The 19,434-nt window shown below is 38.5% G+C and overlaps 1 protein-coding gene across 10 annotated transcripts in view; it reads right to left on the bottom strand.

Moving 5' to 3' along the window:
- The window catches only part of RELCH (RAB11 binding and LisH domain, coiled-coil and HEAT repeat containing), a 116,146-nt gene extending 96,715 nt beyond the window's left edge, over nucleotides 1-19,431 (bottom strand). For 5 of the 10 annotated variants that reach the window (XM_045459404.1, XM_045459409.1, XM_045459410.1 and 2 more), the window contains exon 1: nucleotides 18,668-19,429. In XM_045459404.1, the coding sequence (XP_045315360.1) occupies nucleotides 18,668-19,196 (529 nt within the window). In that variant the 5' untranslated portion in view covers nucleotides 19,197-19,429. Of the gene's footprint in view, nucleotides 1-18,667 lie in introns of all 10 variants that reach the window. The other 5 variants (XM_045459411.1, XM_045459412.1, XM_045459405.1 and 2 more) reach the window with 2 other exon arrangements.
- Between the last annotated feature and the right edge of the window lie 3 nt (nucleotides 19,432-19,434).

Below are 19,434 nucleotides of genomic sequence, written 5' to 3'. Positions count from 1 at the left end.
GGGACAGAGAGAGACAGAGCACGAACGGGGGAGGGGCAGAGAGAGAGGGAGACACAGAATTGGAAACAGGCTCCAGGCTCTGAGCCATCAGCCCAGAGCCTGACGCGGGGCTCGAACTAACGGACCGAGAGATCGTGACCTGGTTGAAGTCGGACGCTTAACCCACTGCGCCACCCAGGCGCCCCAGAACTGGTTTTTCAAAGAAGCTTTTCAAGGAAGGCGGTTCCTCCTTAGTAAACACTAGCTCAGCTTTCTACTGTTTCCAAGATAGTACACAACTGCCTAGCTTTCCTACTCCGAAGACACTGTAGGATTTTGCAAGTGTTGGGGCCTTTATTATAAAAATATATTGCTGTTTTCCTGTTTAGGAAACAATAAAAAGAAATGAGAGACTCAAATATTCCAATTAGGTAAAGGCTTAGTGAACTGCACTTAACACTTGAACACCCTTCACACCCTATTACTATCTGTCAGGCACCATCCTAAGTGCAGGGGATTCTGAGTCAGCAAGACTGACAAGGTCCCCGTTCTTAGAGAAAAGTCTACAGTGGAGACGAGAACATTAAGTAAAAAAGAAAATCAATCAATCACTCAATCAATCAATTAAATAATTCCAAGGATTAAAATGGCATAAAGAAAATAAAAGAAGACAAGGCCAGAAGAGTAGGTAGTTGCAGGTTGGGGTGTAATATTAGTGTGCTCAGAGAAAGGCCTTCTGAGGAGGTGAGAATGAGGTATAAGAGTTTCAGACAGACCTGAGTCAGGAACAACAGAGGCTAAACAATCTGAAACTCACTGTAAACAGTCTGAATTTTATTTCAAATACAAAGAGAAACAACAAAGCATACAATTCTTAGAAAATCATTTTGGCTCATATATTTGGCTTATATATGCCATATGCAAAAGTGGTTTGTAGACCCAGCAATTAAGCCAGAGAGTATTATGCTAAGTGAAGTAAGTCAGAGAAAGGCAAATACCATACGATTTCACTCATACGTGGAATTTAAGAAACATAACAAACGAGCAAGGGGAAAAAAAAGTGAGAGAGAGAGAAGCAAACCAAGAAACAGATGTTTTCTGTTGAACAAACTGATGGTTACCAGAGGGGATGGGTTAAACAGGTGATGGGGATTAAGGATCGGAGCTCACTTGTGATGGGCACTGGGTGTTGTATGGAAGTGACGAATCACTAAAGTCTACGCCTGAAACTAGTATTAACTGCATGTTCACTGGAATTTAAATGAAAACTTAAAAAACGATAAAATGAAAATTTTAAAAAGAGGCTATTACAGTCATGCAGGTAAGAGATAATCAGATTTAAGCCGGAAAAGTGGCAGCAGAAATGTGAGCAGTGGTCCAATTCAGTTTACGTTTTTAATGTAGAACCACGTGTCCTGCTAATACAACGATGTGGGTTTAAGTAAAAAAAGAGAAAACAAAATGACTCCTACAGACTTCATTTATTGAATTTATAATACGAGATACAGAAGGTGAACAGAGGAGCCTCACAGGTTCTGTGTTTTAAGTGCACGGTAGTGGTGGGGGAGAGTCCTTAGCTTTCACCAGATTTGTAAGTATCCCTAAACAGAGAACACTATATAAACATTCTCACTTAAGTGAAGAAATCAAAGCTGATACTTACTAAGGGTGACCTATCTGGCTAAGGCAAAAAAGGGAAAAACTAGAGGCTAGGTTGTCTTTTATTAAAATGAGCCGCTTTACACCGTACTTACTATTTATATTGATATAAGGAAATAGACCAGCTGTGTTGAGAAAGCACAATATGGACGACTCAATGCAAATTATAGAAACATAGATTTGGACCCCACCTAGGGTTCCCCCATTAAAAAAAAAATGTTTTTGTTAAAATAATCTCTATATCTTATGTGGGCTCAAACTTACAACCCCAATATCAAGAGTCACATGCTCTTCAACTGAGCCAGCCAGGCAGGCACCCCCCCATCAACTTCTTTTAAAACAATCAGTACGTGGCAATGATTGAAATGATTTCACTCTTCAAATAGGGCTAGGTCATTATCAATGTACCTTACCTTTAAATTCCTATTAAGGTGAACTAAGTAAAATTCTATATGTAGCACTCTTCTTAGAACACTGTGTTTGTATCCAGAGAAGCATTTAATTTCCTTATAATTTAATTATACCTGATAAATAATAACTTGCTATTAATTTAAGTTTCAACACAGCATAAACAAAAATGACAAAAAACCCAAAATATTACAGTATCCCTCATTACAGCATAATTTTATGCATGAGCCAAGAAATAACAGCGATAGTAAACACAGAAGTGTCCAAAGTTCACCTTGAAAGGGCATCTGGCTGGCTCAGTTGGTAGAGTATGCTACTCTTGATCTCGGGGTCATGAGTTCGAGCCCCATGCTGGGTGGAGAGATTACTTAAAAAAAGTTCACATTAAAAATGAGTTGTACTCAGGAACACTACTCAGCAACCAAAAAACAACTAGTGGTATGTACAACACCATGAACCTCAGTGCTTTATGCTGAATGAAAGAAGCCTTACACAAGACTACATACTGTAAAATTTTGTTTAAGTGGAGTTTTAGGACAGGCAATAGTAATTTATGGCAGAAAAAAATCATAACAGTGGTTCTTGGAGTGGGGTGCTACCTGGGAAGGAGCATGAGAGAACTTTCGGGGGTGAAAGTAATGTATATATAGGCAGGAGTTTGGGTTATAACAGGTGTATTCTTTGGTTGAAACTCATCAAATGGTACACTTAAGACTTCTATATCTTGGGGCACCTGGGTGGCTCAGTCGGTTGAGTGACCGACTTTGGCTCAGGTCATGATCTCACGGTTTGTGAGTTCGAGCCCTGCGTTGGGCTCTGTGCTGACAGCTCAGAACCTGGAGGCTGCTTCGGATTCTGTTGTCTCCCTCTCTCTCTTCCTCTCCCCTGCTCATGCTCTGTCTCTCTCTGTCTCAGAAACAAATAAACATTAAAAAAAAAAAAGACTTCTATATCTTATTGTCTTTATATCTTACCTTGAAAGAAAAATAACTCTAGATATTGAGCTCTTATTAATGACATGCATATTAAAGTATTTAGAGGAAAGTATACTGTTATCTGCAGCTTAATTTGAAAAGCATAAAAAATAGGATGGATTTTTTGATGAACAGAGGGTTGAGAAATATCTAGATATGAGACAAAGAAAGTAAAAAAAAGTAAAAATAATAAAACTTGTCAAATTAAACACTGCTAGGATCCACTGACTCCTAGATTTTAATATTAGAGTTGTAACACTAGAAAATAGCTATTATTGGGGCGCCTGGGTGGCGCAGTCGGTTAAGCGTCCGACTTCAGCCAGGTCACGATCTCGTGGTCCGTGAGTTCGAGCCCCGCGTCAGGCTCTGGGCTGATGGCTCAGAGCCTGGAGCCTGTTTCCGATTCTGTGTCTCCCTCTCTCTCTGCCCCTCCCCCGTTCATGCTCTCTCTCTCTGTCCCAAAAATAAATAAACGTTGAAAAAAAAAATTAAAAAAAAAAAAAAAAAGAAAAAAAAAAAGAAAATAGCTATTATTGTCTTAAATGCCAAAAAAAATTTCTTTTAATGTTTTCCCTCTACTGTTTGAAATTAAAGCTTATATGGTGAGAATTTGCTTTACCATGGAGGCTATTGATATATATTCCTTAAACTGCTTTCCAAAATAAATATACAGCAATCTAAATTCCATCTGTAGTAATGGCAATGCTTGGTATTATTATTTTTAATCTCACCAATTTAACATACGATAAAAGTATACCTTCCTTAATTATGCTTCTCTGGTTCCTGGTGAACATGAACACTCTTTGAAAAAATATATTAGCCATCTACTTTAAGTGTGTGTGCAAATTTTCTATTCACATTCTTTGACCATGTATCTAACATCTAGATTTTCTGATATTAGTTTATCTGGCCATTACTGCCCTAACCAGAAACTCCACTTGAGCACTATATCCTCTACTCTTAGTCACATCTTAGCTCCTCATTCTGATCTCTCCAACATGTGTATTATGTATAAAGCATGTATACCCGATAGGATGAACTTTTATCAACCAATATTCTGGTATTGTGACATCAGTCCTCACTGTTTTATTCCTGATTTTCATGGAATGCTAAGGACAATGTTGGTTGTGGGGTGCCTGGGTGGCTTAGTTGCTTAAGCATCTGACTGTTGGTTTCAGCTTTGGTCATGACTTTAAGGTTCGTGCTTCAAGCCCTGCATCAGGCTCCGTGACGATAGCATGCAGCCTGCTTGGGATTCTCTCTCTCCCTCTCTCTCTCTGCCCCTCCCCTGCTCTTTCTCTCTCAAAATAATGAATAAACTTAAAAAAAAAAAAAAGAATGCTGTTGGTTGTTGATTTCAGATCAGTATTTTTTTAATGTTAAGTATCCATCTAATGTTAGTTTTCTAAGTATGTCTTTCTTTTCCTCTTCATATTATGTTTAATCATACATACAGACCTAGGTTAGAGCTGTTTAACCACCATACATTATTTCTCCATTATACTGTTAGTATTTCTCTGAAATTTTCAAAGAACTCCTCTGTATAATGGGAAAGTCCTTGGGGAAAGCAAACATACACACAGTTTTCAAGTTGGCATTATTATGGCCATTGAAAAATGTTTTCTAAATGTTTTTTTAGTCCAAGCCAACCACAACTTTATGTTTAAAAAAAAAAAAAAAAATCTGACACCTGTCTAAATAATAACTAAGATGTCACAAAAGTAAAAATCTCCTAATTCATTTAAATTTGTTTTATTTCAGAAAAAAAAACTACTAATGAAGAAAATAATTTCAATTTTGACTGAAATAACCTATAACAAATGTTGTAAAAGTACTTTGGATTTTCAGACTAATAACAGGTAATACTATAGCCTTAAGAGAAACATGCTTCTTTAGATTCAGCCACAATTCTTTTCCAAGGTAAGTGCCTTTCTAAATACTATTAAAAGAGAAAGAGTTTGAAACTTTTAACCTCTTTTATTAAGAAAGAAGCTATCATATTCTAACATGGAGTATGTCACAAAGCATTTCTTCAAATTCTAGGGTTATGTAACTTCTTAATAATTCACTTTATAACTCAAGAAACTGAATGGGTCAGAAGTTTCATCATAGTTGGCAAACCGGTAAAACCTGTATGTAGGTTTCAAATTAAGTCTGAGAACTAAATTCACCATACACAGTGTGACTATAAAGCGTGCAGATCAATTTCATAAATCACATATGAAAGTCTCACATATATTTATTTTAATATTTTAGCACTATTGGCAGGATATACTTTTACAACAGTTCGAAAAACTGAAAAGGTATCTTTTATGGAAATTACATAGTACTTTAAAAACTAACTGTAATTAGGGGCACTCGGTGGCTCAGTCGGTTAAGCAACAGCTCGGTCAGCTGTGCTGACAGCTCAGAGCCTGGAGCCCGCTTCCGATTCTGTGTCTCCCCCTCTCTCTGCCCCTCCCTCGCTCATGCTCTGTCTCTCTGTCTCTCAAAAATAAATAAACATAAAAAAAAAAAGAATTAAAAAATTTCACTATATACTCTTCTTTGTACCATCTAGTTTTGTTGGTATTTTGGTATTTTACCCCCAAAGGCATTTAATACTTTTTATAATGTGAGCATTTGATAATTAAAAAGTCATGAAAGTACCCAATTCATAATGAAAGGATAGGGAGAAAAGTATTACCAAACAATTAGCTTTACATTTGAATTCTTTCTGTAAAGGTGGTTTACTGAACCATGCCTAAATAAATCTATGTCATAGTAAATAACAAAGAAATATAAACTATAGAAATTCAATATGTAGAAAAATAATAAGTTATCCTTAAACCTGAGGTTGTATATAAACATTTTAATATGTTAACCACTTAAATTAAGTATGGATCTTACAGATCTGGCAAGGACAAAACTTACATTTATATTTTCTGATCCTCAATTTTTCTCCAATGCTGGGGCTCATTTCACTGACCCCTACGTTCAAAATATTTGAAAACTAGAATATTAGAGATAGTCCAACCCCCACATTTTCACAGATGAGAACACAGAACTATGTATTCATTCAGTATTTAATAATCCTCAGTGGGGAATATAAATTTGGTAAGAGTTGGTCCTTGCCTTAAATAGGCTTGTAAGTCACTGGAATTAAGTCATGTATATAGATAACAATGATACAATCAGATCACTGTATTTTAAAGATTCAATGAATTAATCTGTCAGTAAGGCAGGAGTAGAAATCAAGTCTCCCAGATTGCAGTCAGCTGTCTTTTTCTCTTTGTCACAAGATTCCACAATGGGCTAGGCTTCAAAGTCAGAAGACTAAACCTTAAGAAAAGACTTAAATGCAGAAACTTTAAAACAAACTATTTAAGTTAAAACTTCTTTAGTGCTGGAGGATTTTGCCCTATGAACGGTTGTCAGGCAAAAAGGAGGGGTATTAATAACTATTATCAATAATTATTATTATATTTTGGGGGCAGTTAAGTGGTTCAGTCAGTTAAGCATCCTACTCCTAACTTCAGCTCAGGTCACGATCTCACAGTTCATGAGAGAGCCCACACCGGGCTCTGTGCAGTGTGGAACCTGATTAGGAATCTCTCTCTCCTTCTCTCTGTGTCCCTCCCCTGCTTGCACATGTGCGCGCGCTCTCTCTCAAAATAAATAAACATTAAAAAATTATTATTATTGCATTTTTAACATGTTTTGACCACTTGTTCTATGCCAGATGCTGTGCCAGACACTTTCCGCGTGTAACCTTCTTTAACCTCATAACAGCCCCTCCACAAGAGGAGTCACCGCCATCTGCCTCTTACAGTAGAGGAAACAAACAACGCAGAGTCGCACAGCTAGCAAGCGGCAGAGCAGAAATGTAAAGTCAAGCTCTCCGATGTGGAGGCCTGAGCTCTAAACCATGAAGTTCTCTTGAATAATAACTCAGGGCACGGAGGTTCAGATCTCCCAGGCTCCAGGTAAGCTGGGCTTGATAATGTGAATGGCCTCAGAAAGATCACACTAGACTGGGCTTTGCTCAGGCAAAGCTGAGGGAATAGGCTACAGAGGGAAAGGCTAGTTCTCACAAGGAATATGCTAAACTCACATATTTAGACGATACTACTATCTACCTAAAGGTCATTTCTTTAGCACATATTCAACATTTATTCAAAGCTTTTTGCCCGGCATGGTGACACAAAGACAAAACATGGTCTCCTTTCAATACTCGTGTAAAATAAACATTTATAAATTGCCTACTTTAGGCTTTGGTTCCAGGTATGAAAGAAGACACAGATATGAGGCATAAACTCCAACTAACATCTTAAAAGAAAAAAAACCTAGTCAGCGAGGGGCGCCTGGGTGGCTCAGTCGGTTAAGTGTCTGACTTCAGCTCAGGTCCTGATCTCGCAGTCTGTGAGTTTGAGCCCCGCGTTGGCCTCTGTGCTGACAGTTCAGAGTCTGGAACCTGCTTCAGATTCTGTGTCTCCCTCTCCTGCTCTCACTCTGTCTCTCTCTCTCAAAAATAAATAAACATTAAAAGAAATTAAAAAAAAAAAAAAAACCTAGTCAGCTAAAACTAACACCCCAAAAATTCACTATTAAGAGTTTATTAGAGGGCGTCTATGTGGCCCAGTCAGTTCAAGTGTTCAACTCTTGATTTTGGCTCAGGTCACAATGTCATAGTTGTGAGATCAAGCCCTTGGTCGGGCTCTGCACTGACAGCGCGGAGCCTGCTTGGGATTCTCTCTCTCTCCCTATCTCTCTGCCCCTCCCCTGCTGTCATGTAAGCATGCTCTCTTTCTCTCTCTCAAAATAAATAAGTAAACATTAAAAAAAAAAAAAGACATGCTCCAGGCTGAGCTATAAAATAAAAAATATATATACACACATACATACATATATAAAAGTTACGTTTAAGGGACACTGAGTAAACAATGGGAGTACAATAAAAGTTTTGTATATGGACAGCATGGTTGAAAAGGCAGAAAGAAACAAAATGTTAGGAGGAACTTTATTATATATATCCATAATAAAATATTTTAAAATCACTTTTATCATATACTATGCAAAAAAATGGGAAAATATTAAAATTGCTAGATAGGTTTGTAAATTCCCAAACGGGTTTGCAAGTTCTTTTTTTCTGTAATATACAATTTTGCTAATAAAAAAATGTTTGGAAAAAGTTGCTTTAGACAGGAGGAAGCAATTTTAAAAGGTTTCAGCTGGAGTGGCATAAATAAATAGCTTTTAAGATCAAGTAAGAATAATGATGGAAGAAGAGATTAAGGGCACATGAACCAGTTAGAAGGTTAAAAATGATGGTCCAGATGTGAGCTAAAGGCCTTAACTAAGGCAGCACACAAGCACAGAACTGAGAGGGTGAGAAATAACAAAATATGATGACACTACCTTGAGTGAGCAATCTTATCCACCTACAACAGGACCAACTGGTTACAAAAACAAATGCACATCATTTCTGATTGCTGGGAAGAAAGCTACACCCATGACTTCCATTGTGGTCTTCTCTTCTTTGAGGCTTAGTCATGCTCTGTGACTACACCAGAAACTTGAGATGTAACCATGCAGCAAAACGTCAAGACTGAAAAAGAGAGTATAAATGAATTCGCCCTTGTAAGATTATTTCATTCAGAAGAACCATTAGGGACCATATTTGGCTCTAATGTGAGGCTCAGCTGATCCTGGTCTACAACCCGGATATCCTACAATCACATGTAGGGTACGCAGGTCCTGATATAGATTAAGTGAAGCACTCTGTAACATGGACCTCTTGAAATTAAGTGATGCTTTAGGCAGAGTATTCACCTTTGCCTTAGTGTGTGGTGCTACGGTTTGTCACTTTGACCGTTTTTTAAATGGTCAATTTTATACTATCTGACCTGCTTTCTGCATTAAGGAGGGTGGCTATTCTGATGGAGTTAATAAGATATACTCTGAATGAATTAAGCTATGTTGCCCAATCATACACTAAAATGACCTAAGAACTCCTGCTGAGCTATTTTAAAGCAGACATAAAACAGCAGTTGTTTGTAATGAAAGGAGTGTAGGCTTTGAAGTTAGTGATCTGGGTTGGAATCCTAGTCCTGCCACTAACTACATGATTTGTGGGAAAATATAACAGGGCACACAAGGAAAGGTAAGGACCTGAGCCCATCTCCCAATCGGCAATCCTCCTCTGAAGTATCAATCATTGTTTAGCCTCTTTTGTATGTATCCTTTTTTTTGTATAGACTCTATTTTTGTTTTTTGTTGTTGCTTTTTAAAATTTATGTATTGTTTAATTTACACCCAAGTTAGTTAGCATATGGTGCAACAATGATTTCAAGAGTAGATTCCTTAATGCCCCTAACTCATTTAGACCACTACCCCTCCCCAAACCCGTCCAGCAACCCTGTTTGTTATCTATATTTAAGAGTCTTTTATGTTTTGTCCCCCTCCCTGTTTTTATATTATTTTTGCTTCCCTTCCCTTATGTTCATTTGTTCTGTATCTTAAATTCCTCATATGAGTGAAGTCATATGATTTTTGTCTTTCTCTGACTAATTTTGCTTAGCATAATACCCTCTAGTTCCATCTCTGTAGTTGCAAATGGCAAGATTTCATTCTTTTTGATTTCCAAGTAATACTCCATTGTTTGTATGTATCCTTTTAAATTATGCTAGGCATATGCAAATATCTTTTTTGTACATAAATGGAAACATACACACTTGTTATTAATTTATTCAATTTATAATAGAACTTGGTGATCATTCCACATTAACACATATAGACTATTCTGTTTTAATTAACCAATCTTTACTGTTGATATTTAGGGTTTTTTAAATCTTTAATACTTTTACCTATAAATGATATTTAAAAAATGATGGTTCAATTGTTTTAATGCAAACAAACATATATGTCTATAATAAATTACAGAAGTATAACTGGAGATTAAAGAATATGTTTTTTTACAAAGTGATCGATATTGCCAAGTTACTTTCCAGAGTATCAAACCAACAGTGCATGAGTCCATATTTTATGTTCCAGCCTTCGTGTCACACATATTTTTATCAAAACTACAATCAGAAGAGAATATTGCTTGTAGAAAAAACTTGTTGGGAAGAGTCCAGTGAGACCATAGATTCAAAAATTACCTATCAATACAGGCTACCTTTTTGATACGGACCTCTTATTTAAAGGTTTAGGAGAGGGGCGCCTGGGTGGCGCAGTCGGTTAAGCGTCCGACTTCAGCCAGGTCACGATCTGGCGGTCCGTGAGTTCGAGCCCCGCGTCAGGCTCTGGGCTGATGGCTCAGAGCCTGGAGCCTGTTTCCGATTCTGTGTCTCCCTCTCTCTCTGCCCCTCCCCCGTTCATGCTCTGTCTCTCTCTGTCCCAAAAATAAATACACGTTGAAAAAAAAAAAAATAAATAAAGGTTTAGGAGATGGGGCACCCGGGTGGCTCAGTCAGTTGAGCGTCCAACTTCAACTCAGGTTATGATCTCCCAGTTTGTGAGTTCGAGCCCTGTGTTGGGGTCTGTGTTGACAGCTCGGAGCCTGAAGCCTGCTTCAGATTCTGTGTTTCCCTCTCCCTCTCTCTCTGTCCTTCCCCCTCTCACACTCTGTCTCTCTCTCTCAAAAATAAATAAACATTAAAAATAAATAAAAGTTTAGTAGACAAAAATCAGTATTCTTACTATTATGACTTACTAAAGGGCACAAAATGCAAATATTCATCCTTAAGAACACTGATAAAATGGACTAGAGATTTTGGTGATACATTCGTAATTCTCATCATTCCACCTTACATTCTTTGGTTAACTCTCCTTACACATCCATCTCTGACAAAAAAAAACCCGAAAACAAAAAAGTTTTAATTCTTGGGGCACGTAGGTGGCTCAGTTGGTTAAGCACGTGACTCGTGATTTTGGCTCATGTCATGATCTCACTGTTTTCGTGAGATCGAGCCCAGCGTCCGCAGAGCCTGCTTGGGATTCTCTCTCTCCCTCTCTCTCTCTTCCCTTCCCTGTACACACACACTCTCTCTCTCTCAAAAATAAACTTAACTTAATAATAAATAAATAATTAATTATTAATTAAATATTAATAATAAATATTAATATATAAAATATTAATTAAATAATAATTAATAATAAATAACTAAATAATAAATAATAATAAAAGAAACCTAAATTTTTTTTTCAATTTTCACCATGATGGTAAAGAAAGTCTTTAAGAAAAATTAGAAACTTTAAGACTGTTGCTAGGTCCTTTTCTTTTCCTTTTTTTTTTTTAATGTTTATTTATTTTGAGAGAGAGGCAGAGGAAGGGGAAGAGGGTGTGCTGCAGAGAGAGAATCCCAAAAGGCTCCACGCTGCCAGCCAGAGACTGACGCAGGGCAGGGCTTGACCCCACCGACCAGGAGATCAGGACCTGAACCAAAATCCAGAGTCAGAAGCTCAACTGACAGAGCCACACAGGTGCCCTGCTAGGTCCTTTTCTAATGGTAATTCTACTTCCATACACACGCACAGAATATTTACAAGACACCCCGTGCAATGCAATAAAAAACTTTGGTATAAAATAGTTTTCTTCACTTGACACATGCTAAATATATCTTAAAAGAGATCTGTACCAACACTATAATAAGAATTATAAACTGATTCTGAAGATTTCCTTTCCAAACAACATTGATCCTCAAGGTCACAAATGGCAACAGGAGATTAAGAATAGATAAACTGGTACACAGGTACCAATAGTTTGTGAGCAAAAAATGATTTTTTTACAGTTATTTTGCAATTTCAACTAATAGATGATATTCAATATAAAGTAACAAAAAAGTAGACAAGTGCCAGACATGTATGAAGAAATAACTTACTCCAAACAAAACAAAATAAAACTAATGTAAATCTCCTCGAATCAAAGAGGCACAGAGTTCAAAATACGGACAAATAGCAAAACACTATTTACTTAAACATCAACAGCATATTTTTAGTATAAATAACTTAGAAACCATAATTTATCATGAAATCTCAGTACTTACAGGTAGAAGCCAGTAAAAATAAGCCGTTAATATTTAAGACCTTTCTCGGTATTTGTAATTTTTAGACCAAGGTAAATGTTTTTCATCAAAAAATCATGGGGGAGGGGCGCCTGGGTGGCTCAGTCGGTTGAGCGTCCAACTTCAGCTCAGGTCATGATCTCCTGGTTCTTGAGTTCAAGCCCCGCGTCCGGCTCTGTGATGACAGCTCAGAGCCTGGAGCCTGCTTCAGATTCCGTGTCTCCCTCTCTCTCTGCCCCTCCCCAGTCAGGCTCTGTCTCTCTCTGTCTCTAAAAAATGAATAAACGTTAAAAAAAAAAAAAAAAAAACACGGGGGAGAGAAGCATAGTTAAAAGCCATACAAAAATGGGGCACGTGGGTGGCTCAGCCAACTTCGGCTCAGGTCATGATCTTGTGGTTTGTGAGTCCAAGCCCTGCATCAAGGTCTGTGCTGACAGCTCGGAGCACGGAGCCTGCTTCGGATTCTGTGTCTCCCTCTCTCTCTCTGCCCCTCCCCTGCTCACACTCTGTCTCTCGCTCTCTCTCAAAAATAAACAAACATTTAAGAAAAAAATTTTTAAAGCCATATAAAAACAAATTAACCAAACTTAGTTTTTGACCTAAAAATACTAAGCAAAATGAAAATTACATTAATTCTAGGTTTTTTTCCAATCAAGTTTAAAAAAAAAAAACACGCATACATTCTGAAGATCACTTTCTTTTTGAAAAACAGAAAGTATAATTTCAATTTCTGACAGAAATAAGGTCTGCTTTCTCTGATTAAAATCCCTATCTTGTTTCCTTTCAGCCCAAATACCACAATGGCTTGAAATATCATACTGCATTTTTACAAGTACCCAAATGGAATCACTTTATTTAGTGGAGAGCCAGATAATGGTAAGCATGGTCCCAGATGTTTTAAATAAGGCAAAATATAAAATAAATATTATCTTTCCTTTACCCTCACTTCCTTTTCCTTTTCCTCACTCACGATAAAGAGTCTAAATATGGCCAAATAGTAAAGTTACTATTTATTCAAAATTCCACTTTCTCCACAAATACCATTTCATCATCACAATCAGCAATAATTTTTCTATATCTGAATGTTTACACTATTATTTGTGTCACTGTTCTATAGCTTTTTCATGTGTTAGTCCTGCTGCCTTTTCACCAAGAACATAAGCTCAAGGACCTGCATTAAACATCTTTTGGATTCCCACAATCCTAACTGATTATACAATTTAATAAATATATTGATCAACATAAGATATTGAATAGCAACTATATTCAAGTCACCGTGCTAGCCAGTGAGACTATGTGACTACTTTTGATACAAGAAAGGCATTGGCAAGAAAAATGCCAGTTATACAACAGATAAATTTAGGAACGTATATGGTCTAGACAATAGTGGAAAGTCTCATTCGCTAAAAGCAGTGAAACTAATAAATTATTTTATTGAAACAGTTTGGAAATATTTTAGCAATATTTACTGATATTTTCTCTCAGAAGCCAGAGGAAGCACTAAACCCAATTTCAACCTAATGAGGGAGGAAGTACTTTGTAAAGTGAAAAAGATGGGAACGTTGGAAGACTGTCATCATGACAGCTTAGCATTGGTGATACTGAAAAAGGAATACTGAACACAGTGAGATATGCACTCTGAGAATTCTGAGAAAAGACAGGTAGGATCATGAAACAGAAAACTTTGAAAAGGAGGAAAATGACTCAAGAGAGCTGTAGACTCACAAGTGAAATTATCACAATCATAAATGACTGCCTCTTGACAAGCTACCTTATAAAAACTTGAAGACAGGGTAGGGTGCCTGGGTGGCTCAGTCGGTTGGGAGTCCAACTTCAGGTCAGGTCATGATCTTGTGGTTTGTGGGTTTGAGCCCTGGGTCGGGCTCTGTGCTGACGGCTCGGAGCCTGAAGCCTGCTTCGGATTCTGTGGCTCCCTCTCTCGCCCCTCCCCTACTAGCACTCTATCTCTTTCTCTCTCTCTCAAAAATAAACATTTTAAAAAAATTTAAAAAAAACCTTGAAGACATGGTAAATATAGAATAAAAGAAATCCATTACTGACAGGCATTAAGTCATTTGTCTTCTCCGTCTGATCACCTACTGTCTCTACTAAATAAAAAAAAAAGTTGGGCTCATCTCTGAAATTACAGTCCGATTTCAATCAGTGCTCTAAAACTTCAAAGTGGAACCAGCATTCCTCTGGCAAAGATACTACAATCTGCTCAGTGTTAATCAATGACATTGCCATAATTTTTATCTTGCAATCTAATTGAAAAGCAAAACAATTACTAAATGGAAGTTTACTCTGGCCCAATTGGCAAAAATACAGAGAAAAAATATAAATGGTGTGTGTCTGTTCAAACCATAAAATTCTTCTACCATTTGAATGTTTTACAAACATGGATTACTCTTTCAGTCAAGAAAAAAAGATTAAATACAGTATGAAGACTTCTTTAAGTATTTTAGAAGCACTATCATACTATAATATTTACCTAAGGTCAACAGACTTTTAGGTAAATAATTCAGTAAATCTTGCAAAATTAAACTGTTTTTAGACATCAATGAAAGAAACTACTTTTGGTTACATATTTAATATTCCAAAGTATGATAAATTTTCAGATTGATATATATCAATCAAAATATATGCAAAAAAGAAATAAAAATAACTTAATGTTTTAGATAATCCAAACTATCAAACTATTTTACACTGTATAATCAACCAAAACGTTCTTATTGAGCTTTATAAAATCATAATCCAGTTAGCAATAATCAACACACTAAACTTGAACATAGGGGATTTTTAAAAACAGGCAGTAGTCCAATCCTAAAGGAACACTTATCCTCTGAATTCCTAAAATATAATTTGTGCATTGCAGAGCTTAGTCAAAATCTTCAAAACATGGTACTAAGCACAGTCTTACAGACTTACTTTAGCATTTATCTATTTTCTAACTAGATTAAGAAATTTATAGGCACTGATATTTTGATATATACAACGCATTTGTATTTAAACTGTACTAAAGCTTGTGCTATGTTTGCACATTTATAGAAAGAATATTTAAGAAATAGTTCTTTTTTTTATAACCTTAATTGAAGTGCAGTCCTGCCATCACAGACCTAAATGCAAAAGCTAAAACCATAAAACTTCTAGAAGAAAATGTAGGAGAAAATTTCTGCAACTTTGGGATTGGCAAATATTTCTCATTAGGACACAAAAAACATGAATCATTAAAGAAAAAACTTGATTAACTGGACTTGGAAGAAATTTAAAAAATGACATGCAAACCATACTGGGAAAAGTATTTGCAAAACACATATTAATAAAGGACTTGGGTCCAGAATATATAAAACCTAATTTAAAAATTCAGTTAAAGACATGAACAGACATTTCCCACAAAAGAAAATATACTAATGGCAAAAAGCTCAGGAAAAGGGGAGTTCAGCATCACTAGTTCTCAGGGAAACAAAAATTAAAACCACAATGAGGGGCGCCTGGGTGGCTCAGTTGGTTAAGCGATCAACTCTTGATTTCAGCTCAGGTCATGATCTCAAGGTTCCTGGGCTCCAGCCCCATGTCTGTGCTGACACCAGGAGCCTGCTTGGGATTCTCTCTCTCCTTCTGCCCCTCCCCTGCTCTCTCTCTCAAAAATAAATAAATAAACATTTGGGAAAAAAGAAAAAAAAAAAAACAACACAACACACGTGATACCACCAATCTCTCATAGAAGAAGTTGAATAAAAAGCCTGAAAACAGTGTTTAGGGGATGTGGAAGTCTCATACACTGGTGATGGGAATTCTAAATGGTACGACCACTTTGGAAAACAGTTTGACAGCTTCTTATAAACTTAAGTATATAGTAACTATATGACCCAACAATTGTATTCTTAGGTATTATCCAAATGAAATGAAAATATGTGTTTATGCAAAAAGAAACCATACAGAAAAGAATATATGCGCTCCATGATTCCATTTACATGAAATTTTAGAGCCAGCAAAACTTATGTATAGAAGTGGTTCCTAATCTGGGGAATTTTGGCCATCCATTCCAATGTTGGAGACATTTGTTGGACAAATGTTGGAGACATTTTGGTTGTCACAACTTGAGAGGTGGAGTAGGAATGGTTGCTACAGGCATCTAGTGTGGATAGAGAGGCCAGAGATCCTGTTAAACATTCTAGAATTATCAGGCCCAAAATTTTGATAGTGCCCAGGCTGCAAAATTGTTATATAGTGATCAGTGGAGGTCTAAAGGTGGGACTGGGGATATAATGCAAAGAAATATGAAGAAATTCTGAGGATGATAAAAATGTTCTATATTTTAATTGCAATAGTGATTAGTTTTTCAAAACTCATCAAACTATACACTTTAAAATAGGTGCATTCTGTTGTATGCCGTCTTACATCAAAGTTGATGATAAAAAAGTGCCTGTCAAATAACATAAAGCTATACAAAATAATTTAATCCAACGTTAGTTTTTTAATATATATGAATGGAAAAGACAGGAAAGGCAAATATCATTGGTGAGATTACTGATAATTTTTACTTTTTTCTTTTTTGTTCATGTCCTTTGTATTCACTTGAAAATACTACTTAGAGTTTAAATCAAAAATACAACTTTTTTTTATTTAAGTGTTTATTCATTTTTGAGAGAGAGAGCGAGCGTGAGCAGGGGAGGAGCAGAGAGAGAGGGGGACAGAGGCTCCGAAGCAGACTCTGCTCTGACAGCAAGGAGCCCGATGTCTGGCTCGAACCCACGAACCATGAGATCATGACCTAAGCCGAAGTCAGATGCTCCACTGATTGAGCCACTCCGGCCCCCCTAAATATAACTATTTCTATATACAGAAAGTTTTAATTTTTTTTTTTAACGTTTTATTTATTTTTGAGACAGAGACAGAGCATGAACGGGGGAGGGGCAGAGAGAGAGGGAGACACAGAATCGGAAGCAGGCTCCAGGCTCTGAGCCACCAGCCCAGAGCCCGACGCGGGGCTCGAACGGACCGCGAGATCGTGACCTGAGCTGAAGTCGGACGCTTAACCGACTGCACCACCCAGGTGCCCCAATATACAGAAAGTTTTAAAGAGAAATTTTCACTGTTAACAGTGATATCAAGCCGCAATAAGGTAGGCTAAGAAATTCTTTCAACTAGAACGAAGTCACAAAGTAAAGAATAACCTATTTCATTATATTAATAGAGTAGAAAAACAGCAGATGTAATTAAGTTACGTTCAACAATAGGCTAGGGACTATACAAAGTGTGAAGGGTATAAAGAGGTCCCTCAAGAAGTACCTATCTAAAAAATGATGCTGTCATTTGTTGATGCTGTCAACAAACCAAATACAAAACAATTAAAGACCACAGTTTACATATGCAAGTAGTACAATGAAACAAGCCACTGAGGGGGAAAAAAAAAGACACAAGCAACTAACTAAACATGGTGGGGAGGAGGGGGAAGCATTTACAAAGAAGACATTTAGGCCGGCCAGCAACCAGAACAGCTCTTCCTGAAAAGAAGATTATCCTACATACTGAGTAAGGAAGTTGTACCTACTGAGAAAATTTCGTATCAAAGAGAGAAATCTGCCTAGGATTTACCCTGATGGAAAATGCACTCTTTGCACTTGCACCGTGTCTAGATTTGGCAACAGAATTCTCTGGCACCATGCGAACGGAGAGACGAAACAATCAATTGTGCTGCAGTTTAAAAATCGTACATTTAACCTTTCTTAGTAAATTCCAGTTGGCCTCATCTGACACACTAAAACTTCTCACACCATTAGTAAGGGAAAATCTAAGTTGCCTGCCAGAAGAGGATACCAGTAATGCAGAATACATCCTCGAGAGTAGGTTTTCAAGCCGCAAGAAACGCTTATAAATATACGCCAGATGGGTAAACAATTACTTTATCGTGCTAAAAATGATTGCAACTTGGTAAAAAGGTAAATTCCTACGTTATGCAGAGAAAAAAAAGCCTGCGAGGTGGTGGCATCACGAGATAGACTACAGGCAGAACTCCACCGCCCTGCTCTTTAGATTTCTCGCAATTTTGGAAACTACTGAAATTAAGGCATCGAAATGGAATTGAATGGACTTAGTTAAACAGAACACATTTTGTGCGGCAGGAAATCCAATTTTTGAGTGCGAAAGCCATTCCAAACACAAAGGGTCTTTAGAGGATCTGACTTTGCGGAGAGAACATTTCCTATTCTTTGCTCTCGCTTGACTTTGAGTCAAAGACTTACTGCGCGCAATTTAAGAAACACAGTTTCCTGGTAGTGGTGATTCAGGAGATTAGAGGAAAAGGAAAAAATGACTAAAGCGATAAACCAGTTTGCAAGGGAGCCTTCTGTAGCCCCGTAACAGCCAGTGAACTGGAAACTGGATATTTTAGATACCAACGCCAACAGGGGAACCCAGGAGCAAATGCAAGACCAGCCCAAGGTTGGAGGCACACAAGAGAGAAGAGTCGCTGCCAGATCCTTTTGCTTCCACGCAAGGACTCCCACCCTTTCCAGCTCTCTCTCTACAACGTTTCTAATGCTCACTACCTGCCCGACAATCTCAACCACCTCGCCAGAGACACAGGCTGCGTTCACTTACTGAGCTGTCCCCCGCCAGACGTCGTACTCGGTTCCCGACCTCCTGCGCCTCCAATGCCAGCTGCTCCAGGGATCCCCGGCGCCCCCATCCCCGGCGGAGTCCCACTCTGCCTCTCGAAGTTGCCTGGATTGGAGAAGTAGTCGCGCAGCCGAGGCAGTTCGCGGCCACTCTCTAACAGCTCGGTGTGCAGCTCCAGAGCGGTCAGCAAGTATTGATCGCGCAACAGCTGAGCCGCGATCGCGTCAATGGACAAGCGGGCAGGGGTCTCCCCACAGCCCCCCAGTGCCACCGCAGCCGCCGACACCTCCCCAGGGAGCCCTGGCCGCGCACTGCTCCCTAAGGCCACGGGATCCTGGGGCGACAGCGAGTCCGCAGAGCCAGGATCTAGGCCGCTCCCGGAACCCAGCCGAAGTCCTGCCCGCCGCTCCTCGGTCGCCGCTACCTCGTCGTCGTCCTCGTCCGAATCGCTGAGGAATGGATTCACACCGCCGCCACCACTGCCACCACCTCCAGGCGCCATCGCCGCCATCTTATCCTGTCAGGACTGTGGGCGCCTCCCTGACTGGCTCTGACAGGCCTCAGCCTCAATTCCCCCTAAGCCGCAGCGGGCACTGCGCACTACCACAACCTTGGCCTGGCCACGTCCCACCTCCCCACCCGGAGACTAGGAGGAGACTCTGAGGCAGGAGGTCCGGATGCAGCAGCACCCGCTGCCTCAGCCACTGCTGCACCAGCAGCCGGGCTCTGCAGGCGTCTTCCTGGTCTTC

The sequence above is a fragment of the Leopardus geoffroyi genome, chromosome D3 (genome assembly GCF_018350155.1).
Source record: "Leopardus geoffroyi isolate Oge1 chromosome D3, O.geoffroyi_Oge1_pat1.0, whole genome shotgun sequence".
NCBI lineage: Eukaryota > Metazoa > Chordata > Mammalia > Carnivora > Felidae > Leopardus > Leopardus geoffroyi.
The sequence above is the reverse complement of the archived record's forward strand: the minus strand, read 5'-3'. Positions and strand labels throughout refer to the sequence as shown.